The 22160-nt window shown below is 38.4% G+C and overlaps 1 protein-coding gene across 1 annotated transcript in view; it reads left to right on the top strand.

Moving 5' to 3' along the window:
• The window catches only part of LOC128703842 (alpha-protein kinase 1), a gene marked incomplete at its 5' end in the record, with an annotated part of 168630 nt that overhangs the window by 54931 nt on the left and 91539 nt on the right, over positions 1 to 22160 (top strand). The window contains 1 exon segment of the mRNA XM_070103712.1: positions 12694 to 12893. Within this exon segment, the coding sequence (XP_069959813.1) occupies positions 12694 to 12893 (200 nt within the window).

Genomic DNA, 22160 nt, shown 5'->3' with positions numbered 1-22160 from the left:
TATCAAATGTTCCGATTGTATGCTTGGAAGCGACCGCGGTGGCTGGCTGGCTTGTAAACACTGGCCAGAGGTGGACACGTCTCAGACGGAACGAATAGTGTTGGTCGAGTTTTTTAGCGCTAGTCGAGGCAAAATTTTTGCATTAAAATGTATCGCTAGTCGGATTTTTCGTTAATCGATGCCATCGTTGGCCGAGGGTCCACTGTATATATATATATATATATATATATATATATATATATATATATATATATATATATATATATATATATATATATATATATATACACACATGTATATACACACCTACCATCTGACTTACGACCGAGTTCGGTTGCGAGAAACCGGTCGTAAGTCGAAATGAACGTAAGTCGAACTTTACTACTGAATATCAACATCACATTTTTGTATGGATTTTATTTTATTGTTTTATTTTGGTATTTCATGTTTTACTTTACTTTTTATGATGTTAGTACTGTATTGTATATTGCAAGGTTTTGGATAAACACTGTGTACAACACAAATAGTTGTTTATTTCCCAAAAATTTGGCAAAAAAAAAAAAAAAAAGTCGTAAGTCGAGTGGTCGTAAGTCGAGCAGGTCGTAAGTCGGATGGTAGGTGTGTGTGTGTGTGTTTGTTGAAAGAAAGAATAAATATATACAGCAGGGCCCCGCTTTACGGCATTTCACTTTATGGCGTTCCGCTAATACGGTCATTTCAAATTATGACCAAAACTCGCTATAGGGCTCCCCCCACCTGACTTTCTAATACGGTCACCGCGGCCCACCTTGTTTGATTACATTCTTCGTGAGCTCAGTAAGCACTAAGTCTCTCCATTTTATCTGGAAACTCCAAAATTTCAAATGTTTTTAAAAGTTATTTCATATTTTATATATACTCTGCTAATTATACTTATGTATACCTGTACTTAAATAAACTTACATACTGTGCTGGCGTGCAGGTACACATTAAAATCAGTAAGAGTGTCTTTTGTCTCCAGACGTCATATTAGTAATGATGATAATCATCGAGTCTCATTTAAATGTCGTATATTACGTTAATATACACATTTTCATTAATCCATCTATGATATTTTTTCAAAATTTAATAATAAACATGATGCATTACATATAAATAAGATAAATACACCCCACAGTAGAATAAATAAACATAAATGTGAGATGTGGTAGCAGACGACTTGCACAAGTGACGCCATATTAGAAATAATAATAATAATAATCACAGAGTATCATTAAATGTCGTATATTACGTTAATATACACATTTTCATTAATCCATCCATGATATTTTTTTCAAAATTATATAATAAACACGATACATAACATAAAAAGATGATAAATACACCCTACAATAGAATAAATAAACATAAATATAAGATGTGGGAGCCAGATAACTTGTACAAGTGATGGCAAGAATAACATTTTCTCTAATCTAACATAAGAGAAAATGTGTTACTGGGGGTAACTGTAGAAAATTATTCCTTTCGTATGTATGTAAGTTTATTCAGGTATACACAAATACAGTTACATAGATTATCATACATAACAACATATGTGTAGAGAACTTAGGATAACCCAAAAAAGTCAGAGTGACTTATTTCCATTGCCTTCACTCAGAGCATCATTTCTTCTCAAAATGATGTTACATGAGAATGGGAGTGTTCTTCTTTATTTATTCTACCGTATCAATGTAGAGACAACCTGTACACAATGTAACTTGTACACAAACCAGACGTGTACACTTTGTTTACAAAACTTACCTTCGCCTGGTTTGTTTACATAACTCTGCGCTTGTCCTCTCTCATGCACTCATTCTTTCTCTCTCTCATTTATTCGTTTTATCTCATTTACTTACTCCTGACCCTACATTAAGACTACAAATATTTTAAGGTAAGTAATGAGTGAACTGTATATACATTTTATTGCTCTGGGATGCTTAAATATCATAGAATAGTATGTGTGGGTGGGTTGGCCTGGTATAGTAGCCTGGCTGACTACCATACATACCACACTTGATTTTTTACAATAAATACTACTCATCTCACCCTATATTTTAAGGTAAGTAATGAGTGAACTGTATATACATTTTATCGCTCTGGGATGCCTAAATATCATAGAATAGTATGTGTGGGTGGGGTGGCCTGGTATGGTAGCCTGGCTGACTACCATACATACCACACTTGATTTCTTACAATAAATACTACTTGTCTCACCCTAGATTAAGACTATAAATATTTTAAGGTAAGTAATGAGTGCACTATGTGTGTATTGTACTTTTTTATTGTTTTTTGATGCCTGGTTCTATTGCTGACTTAATATATGTTAGTGTAAACTTGTTATCTAGTGTTTGTATGCATTTATAAGTGGGAAAAAAAGGGTGTTCCACTTTACGGTGGTTTCCGCTTTACGGCGGTAGCCTGGAACCTAACCTGCCATGTAAGTGGGGCCCTGCTGTATATATATATATATATATATATATATATATATATATATATATATATATATATATATATATATATATATATATATACACACACAGTGGACCCCCGCATACCGTATGCATCGCATACCGTACAATCCGCATACCGCTCGCTTTTTTCGCAAAAATTTTGCCTCGCATACCGCCCAAAAACCCGCTCACCGCCCTTCGTCCGAGACGCGTCCAATGTGCGGCCTGAGCCACGCTCACATGTTCCGCCGGTGGCATTGTTTACCAGCCAGCCTCCGCGGTAACATCCAAGCATACAATCGGAACATTTCGTATTATTACAGTGTTTTTGGTGATTTTTTCTGGAAAATAAGTGACCATGGGCCCCAAGAAAGCTTCTAGTGCCAACCCTACAGCAATAAGGGTGAGAATTACTATAGAGATGAAGAAAAAGATCATTGATAAGTATGAAAATGGAGTGTGTGTCCCCGAGCTGGCCAGGTTGTATAATAAACCCGAATCAACCATCGCTACTATTGGTGGTACAGCTGCTGCTGCACTGTCAGCTGCTGCTGCTGTTGTACCACCGTCAGCTGCTGCTGCTGCTGCTGTAGTACCGTCTGCTGCTGCTGTAGCATCATCTGCTGCTGCTGTAGCATCGTCTGCTGCTGCTGTAGCATCGTCTGTTGCTGCTGTAGCATTGTCTGCTGCTGCTGTAGCATCGTCTGCTGCTGCTGTAGCATCGTCTGTTGCTGCTGTAGCATCGTCTGCTTCTGCTGTAGCATTGTCTGTTGCTGCTGTACCACCGTCAGCTGCTGCTGCTGCTGTAGCACCGTTGTTGTTGTGGCTAATTGAGAATACCAAGAAACAATTAACCCCAGAGGATTTGCCACCCAGGATAACCCAAAAAAGTCAGTGTCATCGAAGACTGTCTAACTTACTTCCATTGGGGTCCTTAACCCTTTGAGGGTCGACAGGCCCTCTCCGAAACTCGTTCTCAGGGTCGGCCAAATTTAAAAAAAAAAAAAAATTATTTTCTCTTATGAAAAGATAGAGAATCTTTTCCCGATCATAAAGACACCAAAAGTTTGAAATTTGATAGAAAACTTACGGAATTATGCTCTCGCAAAGTTAACGGTCTCGGCGATGTTTACGCATCGGCGATTTTGCCCACTTTGAGCCCCATTTTCGGCCAATTTCACTGTACTAGTCGACAAAAAACATGAATATTTCGCTAGAACTCCATTTTTTCTATCGAATGGGTGCAAGAAACCACTCATTTATGAAATTCAACTATCCAATACAGTGGTCAGAATATAGCAATTTTGCCAATTTCACACAAATTTCAAAAGATGCCAATTTCCGAATAGGGTCCAGAATAAACAAGAAAGACATTCCTGGCACTAAAATGACATTTCCTCTGGTCATTAGTCACGTCTCAAGGCCCCTCTTATATTCTTTTGCTTTCCACTTTGAATTTTTATTCTCACAAAAAATTGAAGATTTACTGTTATGCAGACTACTGCATTAGTGTAAGAAATGGTATAAATATTATTGGTGCACTTGTGAAAGAATATTAGACTCACCAGTTGACGTGTATTGCACGCTTGGCACAATTTGTTTACTTTTGAAGTTTGGTAAAAATCGAACATTTCTGCTATTTTGAGCTCAATTTCAAGGCACTTTTCTTTGTAAAACCAGTCAAAATCATCTCAATTTCTGTAATATGTCTTCCATTCTATAAAATGAGACCAAGAAAACTAGAATACAACAATAAATACCATACGAAAATACACTGCAAAGTCGCTGATTTATTAAAAAAAAATGGTCAAAGTTTTTTTTTTTCTCATTATGCACTGTGTGCTGCAGGATTTTTTTAGACTGTGCACACTAACCACATAGACCCATTCTTTCATATGAAGGCCTACCAGCTTTCTCCCACTAGATTTGAGGCCGCTAGAATTTATGAGTACTAGTACGTCAAAAACCCCTACACGTAAGACGTACTAGTACGACGAAAACCCTCAAAGGGTTAATCTTGTCTCCCAGGATGCAACCCACACCAGTCGACTAACACCCAGGTGAACAGGGAAAAATGCTTGGAACTAGTGCTCATATTGGTGAATTTAAAGCCAGCAAAGGTTGGTTTGAGAGATTAAAGAATCGTAGTGGCATACAGTGTGATAAGGCCTGTTCTGGAAGAAAATGCCAAACAGGACCTACAGTACTCAGGAGGAAAAGGCACTCCCAGGACACAGTGTCTCATCAGTCATTGCTGCATCTTCAATAAAGGTAAGTGTCATTTATTCTTCATTTAGTAGAGTAGTACATGCACAATATATATTGTGCATGTACTATACTATTGTGCAAGTATCCTTCTCTTTGTGTGTAGGAAAATGTATATTTCATGTGGTAAAATTTTTTTTTTCATACTTTTGGGTGTCTTGCACGGATTAATTTGATTTCCATTATTTCTTATGGGGAAAATTCATTCGCATACCGAACATTTCGCATAACAATGAGCCCTCTTGCACGGATTAAGGTCGCTATGCGGGGGTCCACTGTGTATATATATATATATATATATATATATATATATATATATATATATATATATATATATATCTATCTATCTATCTATCTATCCTGTCTAAGGGCAATGTGTGGTGTAAATATTATGCAGAAAATTCGAAGTGTGGAAATTAGGAGAAGGTGTGGAGTTAATAAAAGCATTAGTCAGAGGGCAGAAGAGGGGTTGTTGAGGTGGTTTGGTCATTTAGAGAGAATGGATCAAAGTATATTAACATGGAAAGCATATAAATCTATAGGGGAAGGAAAGAGGGGTAGGGGTCGTCCTCGAAAGGGTTGGAAAGAGGGGGTAAAGGAGGTTTTGTGGGCGAGGGGCTTGGACTTCCAGCAAGCGTGCATGAGCGTGTTAGATAGGAGTGAATGGAGACGAATGGTACTTGGGACCTGACGATCTGTTGGAGTGTGAGCAGGGTAATATTTAGTGAAGGGATTCAGGGAAACCGGTTATTTTCATATAGTCGGACTTGAGTCCTGGAAATGGGAAGTACAATGCCTGCACTTTAAAGGAAGGGTTTGGGATATTGGCAGTTTGGAGGGATATGTTTGTGTATCTTTATACGTATATGCTTCTAAGCTGTTGTATTCTGAGCACCTCTGCAAAAGCAGTGATAATGTGTGAGTGTGGTGAAAGTGTTGAATGATGAAAGTATTTCCTTTCTTTTTTGGGTCACCCTGCCTCGGTGGGAGACGACCGACTTATTGAAATAAATAAATAAATAAATATATATATATGTATACGTATATATATATATATATATATATAATATATATATATATATATATATATATATATATATATATATATATATATATATATATATATATATATATATATATATATATATATATATATATATATATATATATATATATATATATATATATATATATATATATATATATATATATTATATTTATATTTATATTTCAGCAAGTCGGCCGTCTCCCACCGAGGCAGGGTGACCCAAAAAAGAAAGAAAATCCCCAAAAAGAAAATACTTTCATCATCATTCAACACTTTCACCACACTCGCACATTATCACTGTTTTTGCAGAGGTGCTCAGAATAAATATATATATATATATATATATATATATATATATATATATATTATATATATATATATATATATATATATATATATATATATATATATATATATATATACACATACACATACACACATACATACATACATACATACATACATACATACACAGTGGACCCTCACCTAACGATATTAATCCGTTCCTGAGAGCTCAGCGTTAGGCGAAATTATCGTTAGGCGAATTAATTTTCTCCATAAGAAATAATGGAAATCAAATTAATCCGTGCAAGACTCCCCAAAGTATGGAAAAAAAAAATTTTGCCACACAAAATATTAATTTTAATACACACAAACTGAAGAAGAGATGTACAATACATGTGCAATGTGGACTAAGGTGCATTCATTTATGGATATACATCACCCTGAGAAAGCTGTTGCAATCCGTGCTGGCGACTTTTACAGTGACAGTGCCATGTCCCATTTTAGGCAAATCTTACAGACGCCAGAATCAGACCTATCTGGACAGATATTTTGTGCGACCAGGGTCCAGTGACTCTCAAGCTGGCCCTAGTAGCATTAAAAAACAAAGGAGGGACTTGACACCAAGTCTTAATGGAAGGGGATTCCCCTTCTAAACACTAAGACTCTCTCCTCCTCCCATCCCATCAATCATCACCAGATCTTCAATAAAAGTAAGTGTCATGTAATTGTGCATGCCTTTTTCGGTTTGTGTGTATTAAAATTAATATTTCATGTGGTAAAAATTTTTTTTTTCATACTTTGGGGTGTCTTGCATGGATTAATTTGATTTCCATTATTTCTTATGGGGAAAATTCATTCGCATAACGATAATTTCGCATAACAATGAGCTCTCTTGCACGGATTAATATCGCTATGTGGGGGTCCACTGTATTTCTTATGGAGAAAATGGTTTCCGTGTTCGCCGATCGCAATGGAATGGATTAAACACAAAAACCAAGGGTCCACTGTATTTCATGGATTGGCAGATGTTTAATAGACTAGAGGCCATATAATATTTGGGAGAGTTGCTTCAAACTGATTAAAAGTTGTTTTGGTTGGCTTGGTTAGTACTGAGAGAGATGATTTTTAAGCAGATTCCTAAATTTATAAGTAGTCAGGGGATCCTTTACTGGTTCAGGTAGTGAATTCCAGATCTTCGGGCCCATTATGTGCATTGCATTATTGCAGTGTGTGAGACTGATGCAAAGGATGTCAAAGAGTGCCTTATGCCTTGTATTGTAACTGTGTTCTGTTGTAGCTATCAAGGAGAAGTTTAAATGGAGGGTTTATATTGGAGTTTAATGTTTTGTATATGTAGTAGGCACAATACGAGTGTATGTCTCATATATTTAGTAAGTTCAGGCTTTTTAAAAGTGGTGGGGTGTGCTGTCTAGCACAGGAGTTGGTAATCATCTGCACAGCTCCTGCGCTAGATAGCACACCCTATCACTTTCCAATAACCTAAACTTATTAAATATTAAAGACATGCACTTGTATTATTGTGCCTACTACATATACAAATCATTGAACTCCAATACGATGCATATATGCATGTATGAGATTATTTTTTGGTGGAATTATACACACACCAGTATAATGCAGTTGACAATGAAACCAAAATATGGTAGTGGTTGCATTTTTAAGGGTCACTTTGGAATCAATTAATGTCGTAGAGATATTCATATGGACATTACAAACATTCAAACTTAACCCTTCGGCTGTTTTGGATGTATATATACGTGTTACGAGCCACCGTGTTTGACATATATATATTTTTTTTTTGTTATTTTATTATCACACTGGCCGATTCCCACCAAGGCAGGGTGGCCCGAAAAAGAAAAACTTTCACCATCATTCACTCCATCACTGTCTTGCCAGAAGGGTGCTTTACACTACAGTTTTTAAACTGCAACATTAACACCCCTCCTTCAGAGTGCAGGCACTGTACTTCCCATCTCCAGGACTCAAGTCCGGCCTGCCGGTTTCCCTGAACCCCTTCATAAATGTTACTTTGCTCACACTCCAACAGCATGTCAAGTATGAAAAACCATTCATCTCCATTCACTCCTATCAAACACGCTCACGTACGCCTGCTGGAAGTCCAAGCCCCTCGCACACAAAACCTCCTTTACCCCCTCCCTCCAACCTTTCCTAGGCCGACCCCTACCCCGCCTTCCTTCCACTACAGACTGATACACTCTTGAAGTCATTCTGTTTCACTCCATTCTCTCTACATGTCCGAACCACCTCAACAACCCTTCCTCAGCCCTCTGGACAACAGTTTTGGTAATCCCGCACCTCCTCCTAACTTCCAAACTACGAATTCTCTGCATTATATTCACACCACACATTGCCCTCAGACATGACATCTCCACTGCCTCCAGCCTTCTCCTCGCTGCAACATTCATCACCCAATGCTTCACACCCATATAAGAGCGTTGGTAAAACTATACTCTCATACATTCCCCTCTTTGCCTCCAAGGACAAAGTTCTTTGTCTCCACAGACTCCTAAGTGCACCACTCACCCTTTTCCCCTCATCAATTCTATGATTCACCTCATCCTTCATAGACCCATCCGCTGACACGTCCACTCCCAAATATCTGAATACATTCACCTCCTCCATACTCTCTCCCTCCAATCTGATATCCAATCTTTCATTACCTAATCTTTTTGTTATCCTCATAACCTTACTCTTTCCTGTATTCACTTTCAATTTTCTTCTTTTGCACACCCTACCAAATTCATCCACCAACCTCTGCAACTTCTCTTCAGAATCTCCCAAGAGCACAGTGTCATCAGCAAAGAGCAACTGTGACAACTCCCACTTTGTGTGATTCTTTATCTTTTAACTCCACGCCTCTTGTCAAGACCCTCTCATTTACTTCTCTTACAACCCCATCTATAAATATATTAAACAACCACGGTGACATCACACATCCTTGTCTAAGGCCTACTTTTACTGGGAAATGCTTTCCCTCTTTCCTACATACTCTAACTTGAGCCTCACTATCCTCATAAAAACTCTTCACTGCTTTCAGTATCTGTAAGACATATATATACGTACTCATGAATTCTAGCAGCTTCAAATCAAGCAGGAGAAACCTGGTTGGCCCACATGTGAGAGAATGGGTCTGTGTGGTCAGTGTGCACCATATAAAAAAATCCTGCAGCACGCAGTGAAGAATGAGAAAAAAAAATACTCCGACCGTGGTTCTTTTTTTTTTTAATTAAAATGCCGACTTTGTGGTCTATTTTCGTGTAGTATTTATGGTTGTATTCTCATTTTCTTGGTCTCATTTGATAGAATGGAAAACATGTTATAGAAATAGAGGCGATTTTGATTGGTTTTATTATGAAAAGAACCTTGAAATGGAGCTCAAAGTAAGGGAAATGTTTGATTTTTGTCGATGTTCAAAAGTAAACAAATAATGTCATTGTCCAATAAATGTCCAACTAGCCATTCTAATATGCAGTCATGAATGGGTTGACATTATGTATTTATACAATTATTACAGTATTGCAGTAACCTGCATAACAGTAAATCTTCTATTTTTTATTTGAATAAAGTTTTAAAATAGAAAGCAAGAGTAATATTGGAGGGGCCTGGAGACATGACTGATGAACAAAGAAAATGTTACATGTATTTTAGAACCAGGAATGTCTGCATTGTTCATTCTGGACCCTATTTTGAAATTGTCGTATTTTTTAATTTTCGTGAAATTGGCCAGATTACAAATTTCTGACCATGTTGTTGGGTAGTTGAAATTGGTAAATGGGCAGTTTCTTGTACTCAGTTGATAGAAAAAATGGAGCTCTAAAGAAATAGCTATGAGTTTGGTCGACTGAAACAAAGGAATTAGCTGAAAATAGGGCTCAAAGTGGATGAAATTGCCGATTCATAAACATTGCCGAGGTCGCTAACTTCGCGAGAGCGTAATTCCGTCAGTTTTCCATCAAATTTCATTCTTTTGGTGTCATTACAATCAGGAAAAGATTCTCTATTATTTCTTAAGATTTTTTGTTTTTTTCCTCGACGCCAGGAGACACCTAAGGATTTGGGGTTGCGACAGTCAAGGGGTTAAATAAATTTCAAAAAATTATTTTTCTCGATTATTTTTTCACCAAAAGTATTCACATTTTGTGAAGGTTCATTTTGTGTTTGTGTGAAAGGCTCACATTTATATGGTAGATCTTTATCAGGAATTGTAGACTAGGTGAACTGTAAAGTTGATGAGCGGGAAAAAAAAAGGTGGGTGGTGTTTTGAGGTATCTGTGGAGACAGCTTGATCCATGGAGGTAAACAAGGAGAATGTCCCAGAGTATGGCGGCACCAGCACTAATATGGGTGTGAAGCATTGCAGCAAGGAGGCTGAGGGTGGTGGAGGTCTTGTGTTTTAGTGTGAATGTTATACAAAGAATTTGGAGTTTGAAGATTAGAAGGTGTGGGATCACTAAAAGTTTAATTAACCTTTTGGCTGTCACAACCCCCAAACCTGAGGTGACTCCTGGTATAGCAAATTATTTAAAAAAAAAAAAATCTTATGAAATGATAGAGAATCTTTTCCTGATGGTAATAACACCAAAAGTATGAAATTTGATAGAAACCTTACGGAATTACGCTCTTGCAAAGTTAGTGACCTCGGCAATATTTACGAATTGGCGATTTCACCCACTTTGAGCCCTATTTACGGCTAATTCCATTGTTCCAGTTGAACAAACTCATAGCTATTTCTTTAGAACTCCATTTATTCCATCGATTGAGTACAAGAAACTGCCCATTTGCCGATTTCAACTACCCAATAAAGTGGTCAGAAATTTGCAATTTGGCCAATTTCACGCAAATTAAAAAATATGCCAATTTCAAAATAAGGTCCAGAATGAACAGTGCAGACATTCCTGGCTCTAAAATAATTTTCATTGTTCATCAGTCATGCCTCCAGGTGCCTCTGATATTACTCTTGCTTTCTATTTTGAATTTTTATTCAAACAAAAAATACAAGATTTACTGTTATGCAGACTACTGCAATATTGTAATAATTGTATAAATAATGTCAACCCATTCATGACTGCATATTAGAATGGCTAGTTGGACATTTATTGGACAATGATATTATTTGTTTACTTTTGAACATCGGAAAAAATCAAACATTTCCCCTACTTTGAGCTCCATTTCAAGGTTCTTTTCATAGTAAAACCAATCAAAATCACCTCTATTTCTATAATATGTTTTCCATTCTGTCAAATGAGACCAAGAAAACGAGAATACAACTATAAATGCTACACGAAAATAGACCACAAAGTCGGCGTTTTAATCCAAAAAAACGGTAGTTTTTTTTTCTCATTATGCACTGCGTGCTGCAGGATTATTTTTATATGGTGCATACTGACCACACAGACCCATTCTCTCACATGTGGACCTACCAGCTTTCTCCTGCTTGATTTGAAGCTGCTAGAATTTTAGAGTATATATACGCCAAACATGGTGGCTCGTAAGACGTATATATGTGACCGAAACAGTCAAAGGGTTAAGGTGGTTGGACATTTAATGAGGATGGAGCAAAACTGGAATCCAGGAGGGTATATAAATTGAGTGGAGGGAAGGAGAGGTAGGAGATATCCCAGGATAGGTTAGAAGAGGTTTGTCACTGCTAGGGACTTGAACATCCAATAGGATTTTGTAAGTTCATTAGATCAGAGGGAGTGGAGGCAAGTGGTTTTGATGACTTGACATTCTGTTAAAGTGTGAGGAAGGTGATGTTTATGAAAGAATTTGGGGGAAACCAGTTAGCCATACTTGTCTTGGAGGCAGGAAGTACAGTGCCTGCACAGTTTGTGATATCACGCTTCCAGCAAAACAGCAGTTAGATGAAAGACATTGAATGCACTGTATTTTCTCTCTTGTATCACTGTCTTGGCAGGGTGACCTAATCATTATTCTTAATCCCTCCCCCCTTCATTCCTGGTTTATTACTTGATCTGTTGCACAGAAAACTTTTACCCACCTGCTCCTGTAGTTATCCTTTAAATCTCCTGCAGTGTTGTTTTCCTCTCTCTATTGCCATGTTCTTAGAAATGAATTCACTGCTTTGGCAAAAATCACGACATACCCGAATGCACTTTTTTTTTATGAATTTTTATAAATTATTTAATTTTGCTTGCTTCTTTTCTAAATTAACCATTTTAGAATCACTGGGACATCACTTTCATATTTGCTATTAACCCTTAAACGGTCCAAACATATACAAGTTTTTTTCAACATCTGAAAGTATGTAAAAAAATGTAGATCTTTTTTGTTTTACATTTGAAAATGTGTAAAAAAAACTTTTATATACATTTTTTTTTTGTTATATTTGAAAATAGGTAAAAAAAAGTAGATCTACTTTTGGAGCACTTCGAATTTGAACGTCGATCTGTTTGGACCGTTTAAGGGTTAAATGAAGATACATTGTGTTACTTAATTGAATGTGTTTCCAGTTTGTCAGCATTATGTGCCTGAGTCCATGTATATGCATGACTTGGTTATTTTAATATGCATGCATATGTTGTGGTAGAAATCTGTATTGTAATTTTTTTTATTCCTTTACAGTGTATTATCCATCAGCTGCACAGCATCAACAGCTAAAACCAGTGATGGGTCAGGCTCCGCAGAGAGAACGTAAAACTCTTGCTATAGTGGATCCTAGTACTGGCAAGAATATTTTAGATGACATGCATAATGAAAAGCCAGATAAAACCCCAACACCACCTCAGTCATCTGAATCTAGTGCCAGGAACACACCAGCACCTGTAAGTAGTGAATATGATCTTCTCTTGTTGTTTCCATGATTAAGATTAAGCATGCAAACTTATACTTTTTCTTCTCATAATTAAGTCAGTCTATGAGATAAAACTACTTGGGTTGTCATTAGGGTTGGGACAATACCAAATTTTTTTACTGAAAGCCAGTATTGATGCCCTTAAATTTACTCAGTACTCAGATACCAATACCTATACTCAAGTACTCAGATACCAATACCTATACTCAGTTTTAGGTTGATACTGATCAAAATTAGTCAATACTGCTGATGTCGATGATTTGGCACATCCCTAGTTGTCAACCCATTTCCACAAATTCTTTGACAATTTCTCATATGTATATGCTTTTCAGCAATTTAAGTGTCGGTCATGATACCCTAACTACTCAAAACAAATCACACTTAATAGGGATTAATCAGCACCTTGATGAGGCAAAATAATGTTTACTTGATTCATAAAATAAGGAAATAGGTATGGGCAAGTCTTTTGCACATTCTGCCTGTTATAGTATCACTGCAGCAGTAATATCTCTAGTGGTGGTGGAGGCATCTCTTTTCCTGCTGATTCTGGCTTTGATTTAACCCTTTGACTGTCACAACCCCCAATCCTGAGGTGTCTCCTGGTGTTGCAAAATTTAAAAAAAAAAATGTATATATATTTTCTTATGAAATGATAGAGAATCTTTTCCCAATTGTAATGACACCAAAAAAAACGAAATTTGATGGAAAACTGACGGAATTATGCTCTCGCGAAGTTAGCAACCTTGGCGATATTTACAAATCGGCGATTTCGCCCACTTTGAGCCCTATTTTCGGCTAATTCCATTGTTCCAGTCAACCAAACTCATAGCTATTTCTTTAGAACTCCATTTTTTCTATCGATTGAGTACAAGAAACTGCCCATTTACCGATTTCAACTGCCCAATAATGTGGTCAGAAATTTGCAATTTGGCCAATTTCACGAAAATTAAAAAAATATGACAATTTCAAAATAAGGTCCAGAATGAACAATGCAGACATTCCTGGCTCTAAAATAACATTTTCTTTGTTCATCGGTCATGTCTCCAGGGCCCCTCTGACATTACTCTTGCTTTCTATTTTGAATTTTTATTCAAACAAAAATAGAAGACTTACTATTATGCAGACTACTGCAATACTGTAATAATTGTATAAATAACATCAACCCATTCATGACTGCATATTAGAATGGCTAGTTGGACATTTATTGGACAATGACATCATTTGTTTACTTTTGAACATTGGCAAAAATCAAACATTTCCCCTACTTTGAGCTCCATTTCCAGGTTCTTTTTATAGTAAAATCAATCAAAATCACCTCTACTTCTATAATATGTTTTCCTTTCTATCAAATGAGACCAAGAAAACGAGAATACAACCATAAATACTATACGAAAATAGACCACAAAGTCGGCATTTTAATTAAAAAAAATGGTCTGAGTTTTTTTCTTAATATGCACTGCGTGCTCCAGGAATTTTTTTATATGGTGCACACTGACCACACAGACCCATTCTCTCACATGTGGGCCTACCAGCTTTCTCCTGCTTGATTTGAAGCCGCTAGAATTTATGAGTATATATACGTCAAACACGGTACCTCGTAAGACGTACATATACGGCAGCGACAGTCAAAGGGTTAAACCAATGTGTGGTTACTTTGTTCCTCTAGCCACTACATCATCAGCCCCTCGTGCATAGCTCATAAAACAATTCAGATATGTATCGAAGAGTTTGATTACAGTTGGAATCTGTGATCTGCATGTCAAAGCCATAGTTGGCAACTCTCTTCACATCTCCCAGGCAGAGGTTTACACATTGTTCACAAAACACAAATCTGCACGTAGAATGAAACATATGGCAACTTTTCGGTCCGACTTGTGAACATTAACTAGTCACACAGAAGAGTGAAAGGAAGGAAGCTGGGAGTAGTTGAACGAGAGGTAGCGGTATACAGCAGACCCCTAGTTTTCGGCCATAATCCATTCCAGAAGGTTCGCCAAATCCAAAATCGCTGAAAACGGGAGTAATATTTCCAATAAGAAATAATATAAATCCAATTTATACATTCCAGACACCCAAAAATATATATACGTATATATAAAATACATTTTTTAAAGAATAACTGTAGTTTTACATACAGAAAACAATGAGTAAGAAATACAAAACACTAATGATAAATGAACATAACATACCTTTATTGAAGACTCTTTTTGGCGTATTGAAGAAGGTGAGGAAGGAAGCGGGAGTTAGGAATCTCTCTCCATAAGGACTTAAGGTATCAGAGCCCTGGGTTATTTCCTTCTTGGCTTTTACTGCCACAGTACATTCATTACTTATCTTAAAATATTTGTAGCCTTAATGTAGGGTGAAAGGTGAGTAGTATTTTATTTGTAGGAAGTCAGTGTAGGTAGCCAGTAGATGTAGGTACGCGCACGTAGCCTCCCCCTGGGCTACACTACACAGCCATATTATTACATCGACATACCTTGTTCATTGAGTTCAGTCACTTCTAACAGCTACCTTCAGATGCCATCATAAACAAAGGGAGAAGTAATGAATAATTCATGCCGAGAATTGTAAACAGACGCTTATGAAAGGTGGTGACTGGGCCAGATGCCAGTTTCACAGTTTTCTCTAATGCTGAATCAGAGAAAACGTACTGTGGAAAAAGACGCTTATGTACAGTTCAGGACATTTATTAAAGGAAACTTTTGCCACTAGTGGCTTCTTCAGTCCTAATACAGAGAAAACCAAGAAAATACGTATGCTGTACATAGTGGCAGGAGTCGGGTGAAGTGTCACGTGGGTAGAGGTGGTGGTGGTGGTAGTAGTAGTAGTAGTAGTAGTAGTAGTAGTGGAACTAAGGTGGTGAGATGGATGGCTACAGAGGGACCTGTTGATATCATGTAACATTATACACAAAACTCAAGAGGGTCACCAAATAGAACGTAAGTAACACGTCAGCGGACCTTTCTTTTAAAGACTATAACAAGACAAAGATCACAACAGCCAGGAAGGTGATCAGGTGGGTATTGAGAACTTTTAAAACAAGGGAAATAATGCCAATGGTGACACTCTTCAAATCGCTAGTGCTCCCTCACTTAGAATATTGCTCAGTGCTGACAGTCCCATTCAAAGCAGGAGAAATATCAGAGCTGGAACAAATAGAGATCGTTTATGGCTCACATTGAGCCTGTAAAGCACCTAAACTACATACTGGGAATGCCTGCAAGTCTTGAACATGTATTCATTGGAGTGGAGGAGAGAGGGAGATGCATGATAATATATGCGTGGAAAATACTCGAGGGCCTGGTCCCAAATCTGCACACTGCCATAACAACATACTGGAGTGAGAGATATGTGAGGAATTGTAAAATAAACCCAGTGAGGAGCAGGGGTGCAGTGGGGACAATAAGGGAACACTATCAACATCCAGGGCACCAGACTATTCAACATCCTACCAGAAGATATCAGAAACATGGCTGGAACAAGTGTAGAAGCCTTCAAGAGGAAGAACGTAAGAATGGAGGAACACTGCAGAAGGCCTACTGGCCCATACAAGGCAGGCCCTTATCAAAACGACCTGCTGGACAAGTATCTTCATCAGGTGCAAGATCAACCAAGCTGTAATGGATATGTGGGGCAGCGAGCCTCCAGCAGCAACAGCCTGGTTGACTAGGCAGGCACCAGATGAGCCTGGCCCATGGCTGGGCTCAGAGAGTAGATAAACTCTCAAAACTCTTCATAGGTATATCAAAAGTAAAGCAGTTTCCAGAATTGGTAATATCCTGTTGATCAGGATGAATAATTCGATATTGTTTATTTAGATTTTAGTAAGGCTTTTGATAGAGTACCACATCAGAGACTATTGAAGAAAGTGGCTGCTCATAGCATTGGGGGAAAAGTGCTGTCATGGATTGGGTCATGGCTCACTAATAGTGTGTGCATAAATGGGGTTAAATCTTGAGTGGGAAGCTGTAACAAGTGGCATTCCACAGGGATCAGTTTTAGGCCCATTGTGGTTTATAATGTATATAAATGACCTTGACAAGGGAATTACTAGTGACATAAGCAAATTTGCTGATGACACGAAGATAGGTAGGATAATCGATTTAGACGTTGATGTCTCGGAACTTCAGGAGGATTTAGACAAACTCAGTTTGTGGCCAGAAAAGTGGCAGATGCAGTTCGATGTAGACAAATGTAAAGTTCTAAAGCTCGGAAATGTTCATAACCTTAGCACCTACTAGCTTAATAATGTTGAACTTAGCCGTATAGAATGCGAAAAGGATTTGGGGGTTACGGTAAGCAGCAACCTTAAACCAAGACAGCAGTGCCTAAGCGTGCGTAATAAGGCAAATAGATTGCTGGGATTTATATCAAGAAGTGTAAGCAACAGAAGTCCAGCGGTTATACTTCAGCTTTATACGTCATTAGTAAGGCCTCACCTAGATTATGCAGCTCAGTTCTGGTCTCCATTTTACAGAATGGACATAAATATGTTAGAAAACATTCAGCGACGAATGACAAAATTAATTCATTGCATTAGAAATCTTCCGTATGAAGAGAGATTGAAGTCCCTTAACCCTTTCAGGATCGACAGGCCCTCTCAGAGACTTGTTCTCAGGGTTGCCCAAATGTCAAAAAAAAAAAAAAAAAAAAAATTCTTGTGAAAAGATAGAGAATCTTTTCCCGATCATAATGACACCAAAAGTATGAAATTTGATGGAAAACTTCCGGAATTATGCTCTCGCGAGGTTAGCGGTCTCGACGATGTTTACGCATCGGCGATTTTGCCCAATTTCAGCCCCATTTTCGGCCAATTCCACTGTACTAGTCAACAAAAATCGTGAATATTTTGCTAGATCTCCATTTTTTCTATTGAATGAGTGCAAGAAACCACCCATTTACCGATTTCAACTATCCAGTACAGTGGTCAGAATTTAGCAATTTTGCCAATTTCACACAAATTTCAAAAGATGCCAATTTCCGAATAGGGTCCAGAATAAACAAGAAAGACATTCCTGGCACTAAAATGACATTTCCTCTGTTCATTAGTCATGTCTCAAGGCCCCTCTTACATTCTTTTGCTTTCCACTTTGAATTTTTCTTCTCACAAAAAAATAGAAGATTTACTGTTATGCAGACTACTGCATCAGTGTAAAAAATGGTATAAATAATATTGGTGCACTTACGAAGGAATATTAGTCACCAGTTGATGTTTATTGGACGCTTGGCATGATTTGTTTACTTTTGAACTTTGGTAAAAATCAAACATTTCTGCTACTTTGAGCTCAATTTCAAGGTACTTTTCATTGTAAAACCAGCCAAAATCATCTCAATTTCTGTAATATGTCTTCCATTCTATAAAATGAGACCAAGAAAACTAGAATACAACAATAAATACCATACGAAAATACAGTGCAAAGTTGCTGTTTTATTCCAAAAAAACGGTCATTTTTTTTTTCTCATGCACTGTGTGCTGCAGAATTTTTTTTTATACTGTGCACACTGTCCACATAGACCCATTCTTTCATATGTAGGCCTACCAGCTTTCTCCCCACTAGATTTGAGGGCGCTAGAATTTAGGCGTACTAGTGCGTCAAAAACCCTGGGTCGTAAGCCGTACTAGTACGTCCGAAACCCTCAAAGGGTTAAAGACCCTCCTTTCTCTTTACCCTTCCTGTTCATTTCCGCTTTTCCATTAAACCTATTACTGTCCTTGTCAACTAGTGCCACTGGCTTTCCAATATCCACCTCATTCTGCCTATTACTACTTTCCCCAGAACTCGTAATATTACTACACTGGGGCTTTACTGTATTGCCGCCAAGACCCATACCACTAACTATTCCTACTTTAAAGCCCTAACAGCTCTCTCCACTGCAGTTGACAGTGCCCCCACCCCAGACCTAGATAAGTGAACCCCATCCCTGGCATACTTGTAATTTCTGCCATAGAAGAGGTCCCAGTTGTCAATGAATGTTACCGCATTTTCCTTACAGTATTTGTCCAGCCAGCAATTGACACCAATTGCCTTGGACAACCATTTGTTTCCAACTCCTCTCCTTGGCAAAATACCACATATGACAGGGTTCCCACCCTTCTTCCTAATTATTTCTAGTGCTGACCTATACCTGCTAATCAGGTCCTCACTCCTATGTCTGCCAACATCGTTGCCTCCTGCACTGAGGCAGATAATAGGATTGCTCCCATTACCTTTCATGATGTCGTTCAGACGGCTAACAGTATCCCCCATCCCAGCCCCAGGTAAACATACCCTCTGCCTCCTCTTCCTGTCCCTAAGACAAAAGGCCCTATCCATAAACTTAACCTGACTGTCTCCAACTAAAACAATGTTGTTACCTTCGCTTGTGGAATTCGTCATGATGTTCTCGATGGTCTTCGTTGGGGTTTCTGGGGATGTCTCACTCACGTCTGCCAGTGCTTCATTGGTGCTCGTTGTGACGTTCCAGTAGACAACCCACATTCGTCAGGCAGCACCGAAAAGGGTTGGAAGTTTCCACAGTAGTCTTCTGGTTCTTCGTTGTTTCTGCCTCTCCAACAGTCTTCTTGATCCTCCGCTTGGTTCCATGTTGCCCGGCCACTGACCAGGTTCCCCTCTTAACCCTTTGAGGGTCGACAGCTCCTCTCAGAGACTCGTTCTCAGGGTCGGCCAAATTTCAAAAAAAAAAAAAAAAAAAAAAAAATTCTCATGAAAAAAGTTTTTTTTTTCCTAAACATTATAGGCTAAACAAAATTTTTTTACCATCAATACTTACCGAGATATGGAGTCGTGAAGTTGACGAAAAAGGGGGACAATGTGGCAACATCGCCAACTGCCGCCTCCTGGTATTCTTTTATTTACTGTTTTATGTACTATTTTCTATTTTTTAATTTTTCTTTTTCCAAGTAGCTTTTATGGCCTGTGAGACCAATATGATCAGTATTTTGTAAGTTTTTTCTTTTTCAATACTACACAATAAGGGCGTAAACACTGTTGTCATTTTGTTTATAGAAAATACTTACACAAACAAATGAGATGAAATGTTGTTTATTACTATTTTTCTGTATTTTATGTACACATATACAGTCACAGGGAATGTTTCTAGAAGTTCTGCAGCCTGTGGAACTCTTTGAAACATGGTGTCATGCACAGTTCATTTTACATTCCTCACACAAAAAACGAGCGTCTCTGCATTGTTGTGGGGGTTTCCTTGTATGTGCACAAACATAACACCTCTTCTGAGCCTTTTTCTTGAAAGCAGTAGTAGGCAGTTTTACTAGGAAGTGACCACCATGCTTCAGATGAGAAGGTAGTTGTTGATAGTTTGGTGGGTGGTCTGTTGCAGGTGTTCTTCCTTGATACTTGAATACTATTTGTCTGATGACAGACAAACAGAATTCGCAGTATTGTGGTTTGTTTCTGGTCCTCATCTTATACATATTATAAGCATTGAGCATGGAAATGTCCAGAGGATGGAAAATGAGTTTTATATACCACTTATAACTCTTGCGAACACAATCAGCAAACCCAATCTGCATGTCACATTTGTCCACTGAATGCATATTGAAGGTGTAATCAATCAGCTGCAGGTTTTAGAATGGGTTCATTGCTCTCTCTATGCTGCCTGCCAGTGTCTGCCATTTCTTTAGGGTGAACTGATGACAACAGTGTGACATCTCGTTTGTCATGCCACCAAAATGCCACGATGTCATTGGTAGCAAACGCTTGCACCTCACCTCTACGAGTGCCAGCTTCAAACCTGGGCATATGTTTCCGATTTGCACGCACTGTGCCACACACATCTGTCGTGTTCACTCGCAAAAATCACTGGGCGAGGGGCTTGTGTACCAGTTATCAGTATATAATATATGCCCCTTACCAAGGCATGGTTCTATCATTGTTCTATCCACATCACCAGAGATGCCCAATAACTTCCTGGTATTTTGCAATGTATAACTTCCAGTGTACACAATAATATCCAATACCAGACCACTGTAACAATCACAAAGCACAAACAACTTTATACCAGAGCATTTCCTCTTGCTTGGTATGTACTGCTTGAAACAAGAGTCTTCCTTTGAACAGAATCAAAGACTCGTCAATTACAAGCTTCCTGAAGGGATAAAAATACATATTGAATTTCTCTTTCAGATACACAAACACATGCCTAATCTTATATAACCTGTCGTTTCTGTCAGGCCTGGTTTTGTCTGAGAAGTGAAGCATACGTAACATTAGCACAATCGACTCGCTGGCATTATATCACTGAAACCTGGGGTTGCAATCAGGCGGTCTGTTGACCAGTATGATTTCACTTTGTGCTTATACACATGTGGCATAAGCATTATTGTGGCAAAGAAAAGATACATCTCAGCCACAGTTGCCTCCTTCCACTGGTGTAGACGTGATTTTGGTGAAAATATTGTGTTTGCCATGGTGTACTCGTAGTATGTGTTGCTTTCCATGACAATACTTTCGATCAGGGGTTCGTGAAAGAATAACTCGAAACATTCCAGTTCAGTGGCATTGTTCTCAAGTGTACAAGATGGGCGTATTCTACTTTGGCTGTCATCAAACTGGTGGGGATTTGGAACAAAATTGACAGCTTTTTGCCAATCCCAGGTGGTCTGCTGGTGGGTACTGGACAATGACAGGTGGTTGTGGTTGTGGAGGTTGTGGTTGTGGAGGCTGGTGTGGTGGGTGGGTGGGGGATGGTGGCCGTTGTTGTAGATCAGCTGAGGCAGCGGCGTGGGTGGCAGCATGGCCCACTGCTGGTGCCTCATGGCCGTCACCACCACTACCACCACCATGCACATTTTCCATCCCAATTGCAACACTATCATCGTCATTTTCACTGCTCCTGTTGTATAGCCACCGGATGTACTCCGAGATGTACTCCTCCTTGGAATAGCATATGGCACACTACCAGAGCGCATATATCGTCGTATATACTGATGCTTCACTGGGGAATATTCCACTTCACTATCACTACTGGAACTGTTTTCAAGAGCTTGTAGTTCATAATCACTATCATCACAAATGCTCACATCTGATTCTGGGATTTGGGAAAATAGGAGTTTCTTCTTTGATTCTGGTACAACTGAACGTGAACAAGACGGCCCAGCACCAGAGGTGGAAGGCTGAGGGTCGTCTGGGTTTTCCTCACTGTTACCGATATTATGGTCATTAGTTTCGGTCAAAACCTCACCAAAACCTTGAAACTCATCTGCACTGGC

Source organism: Cherax quadricarinatus, chromosome 87, assembly GCF_038502225.1.
Source record: "Cherax quadricarinatus isolate ZL_2023a chromosome 87, ASM3850222v1, whole genome shotgun sequence".
NCBI lineage: Eukaryota > Metazoa > Arthropoda > Malacostraca > Decapoda > Parastacidae > Cherax > Cherax quadricarinatus.
The sequence above is the reverse complement of the archived record's forward strand: the minus strand, read 5'-3'. Positions and strand labels throughout refer to the sequence as shown.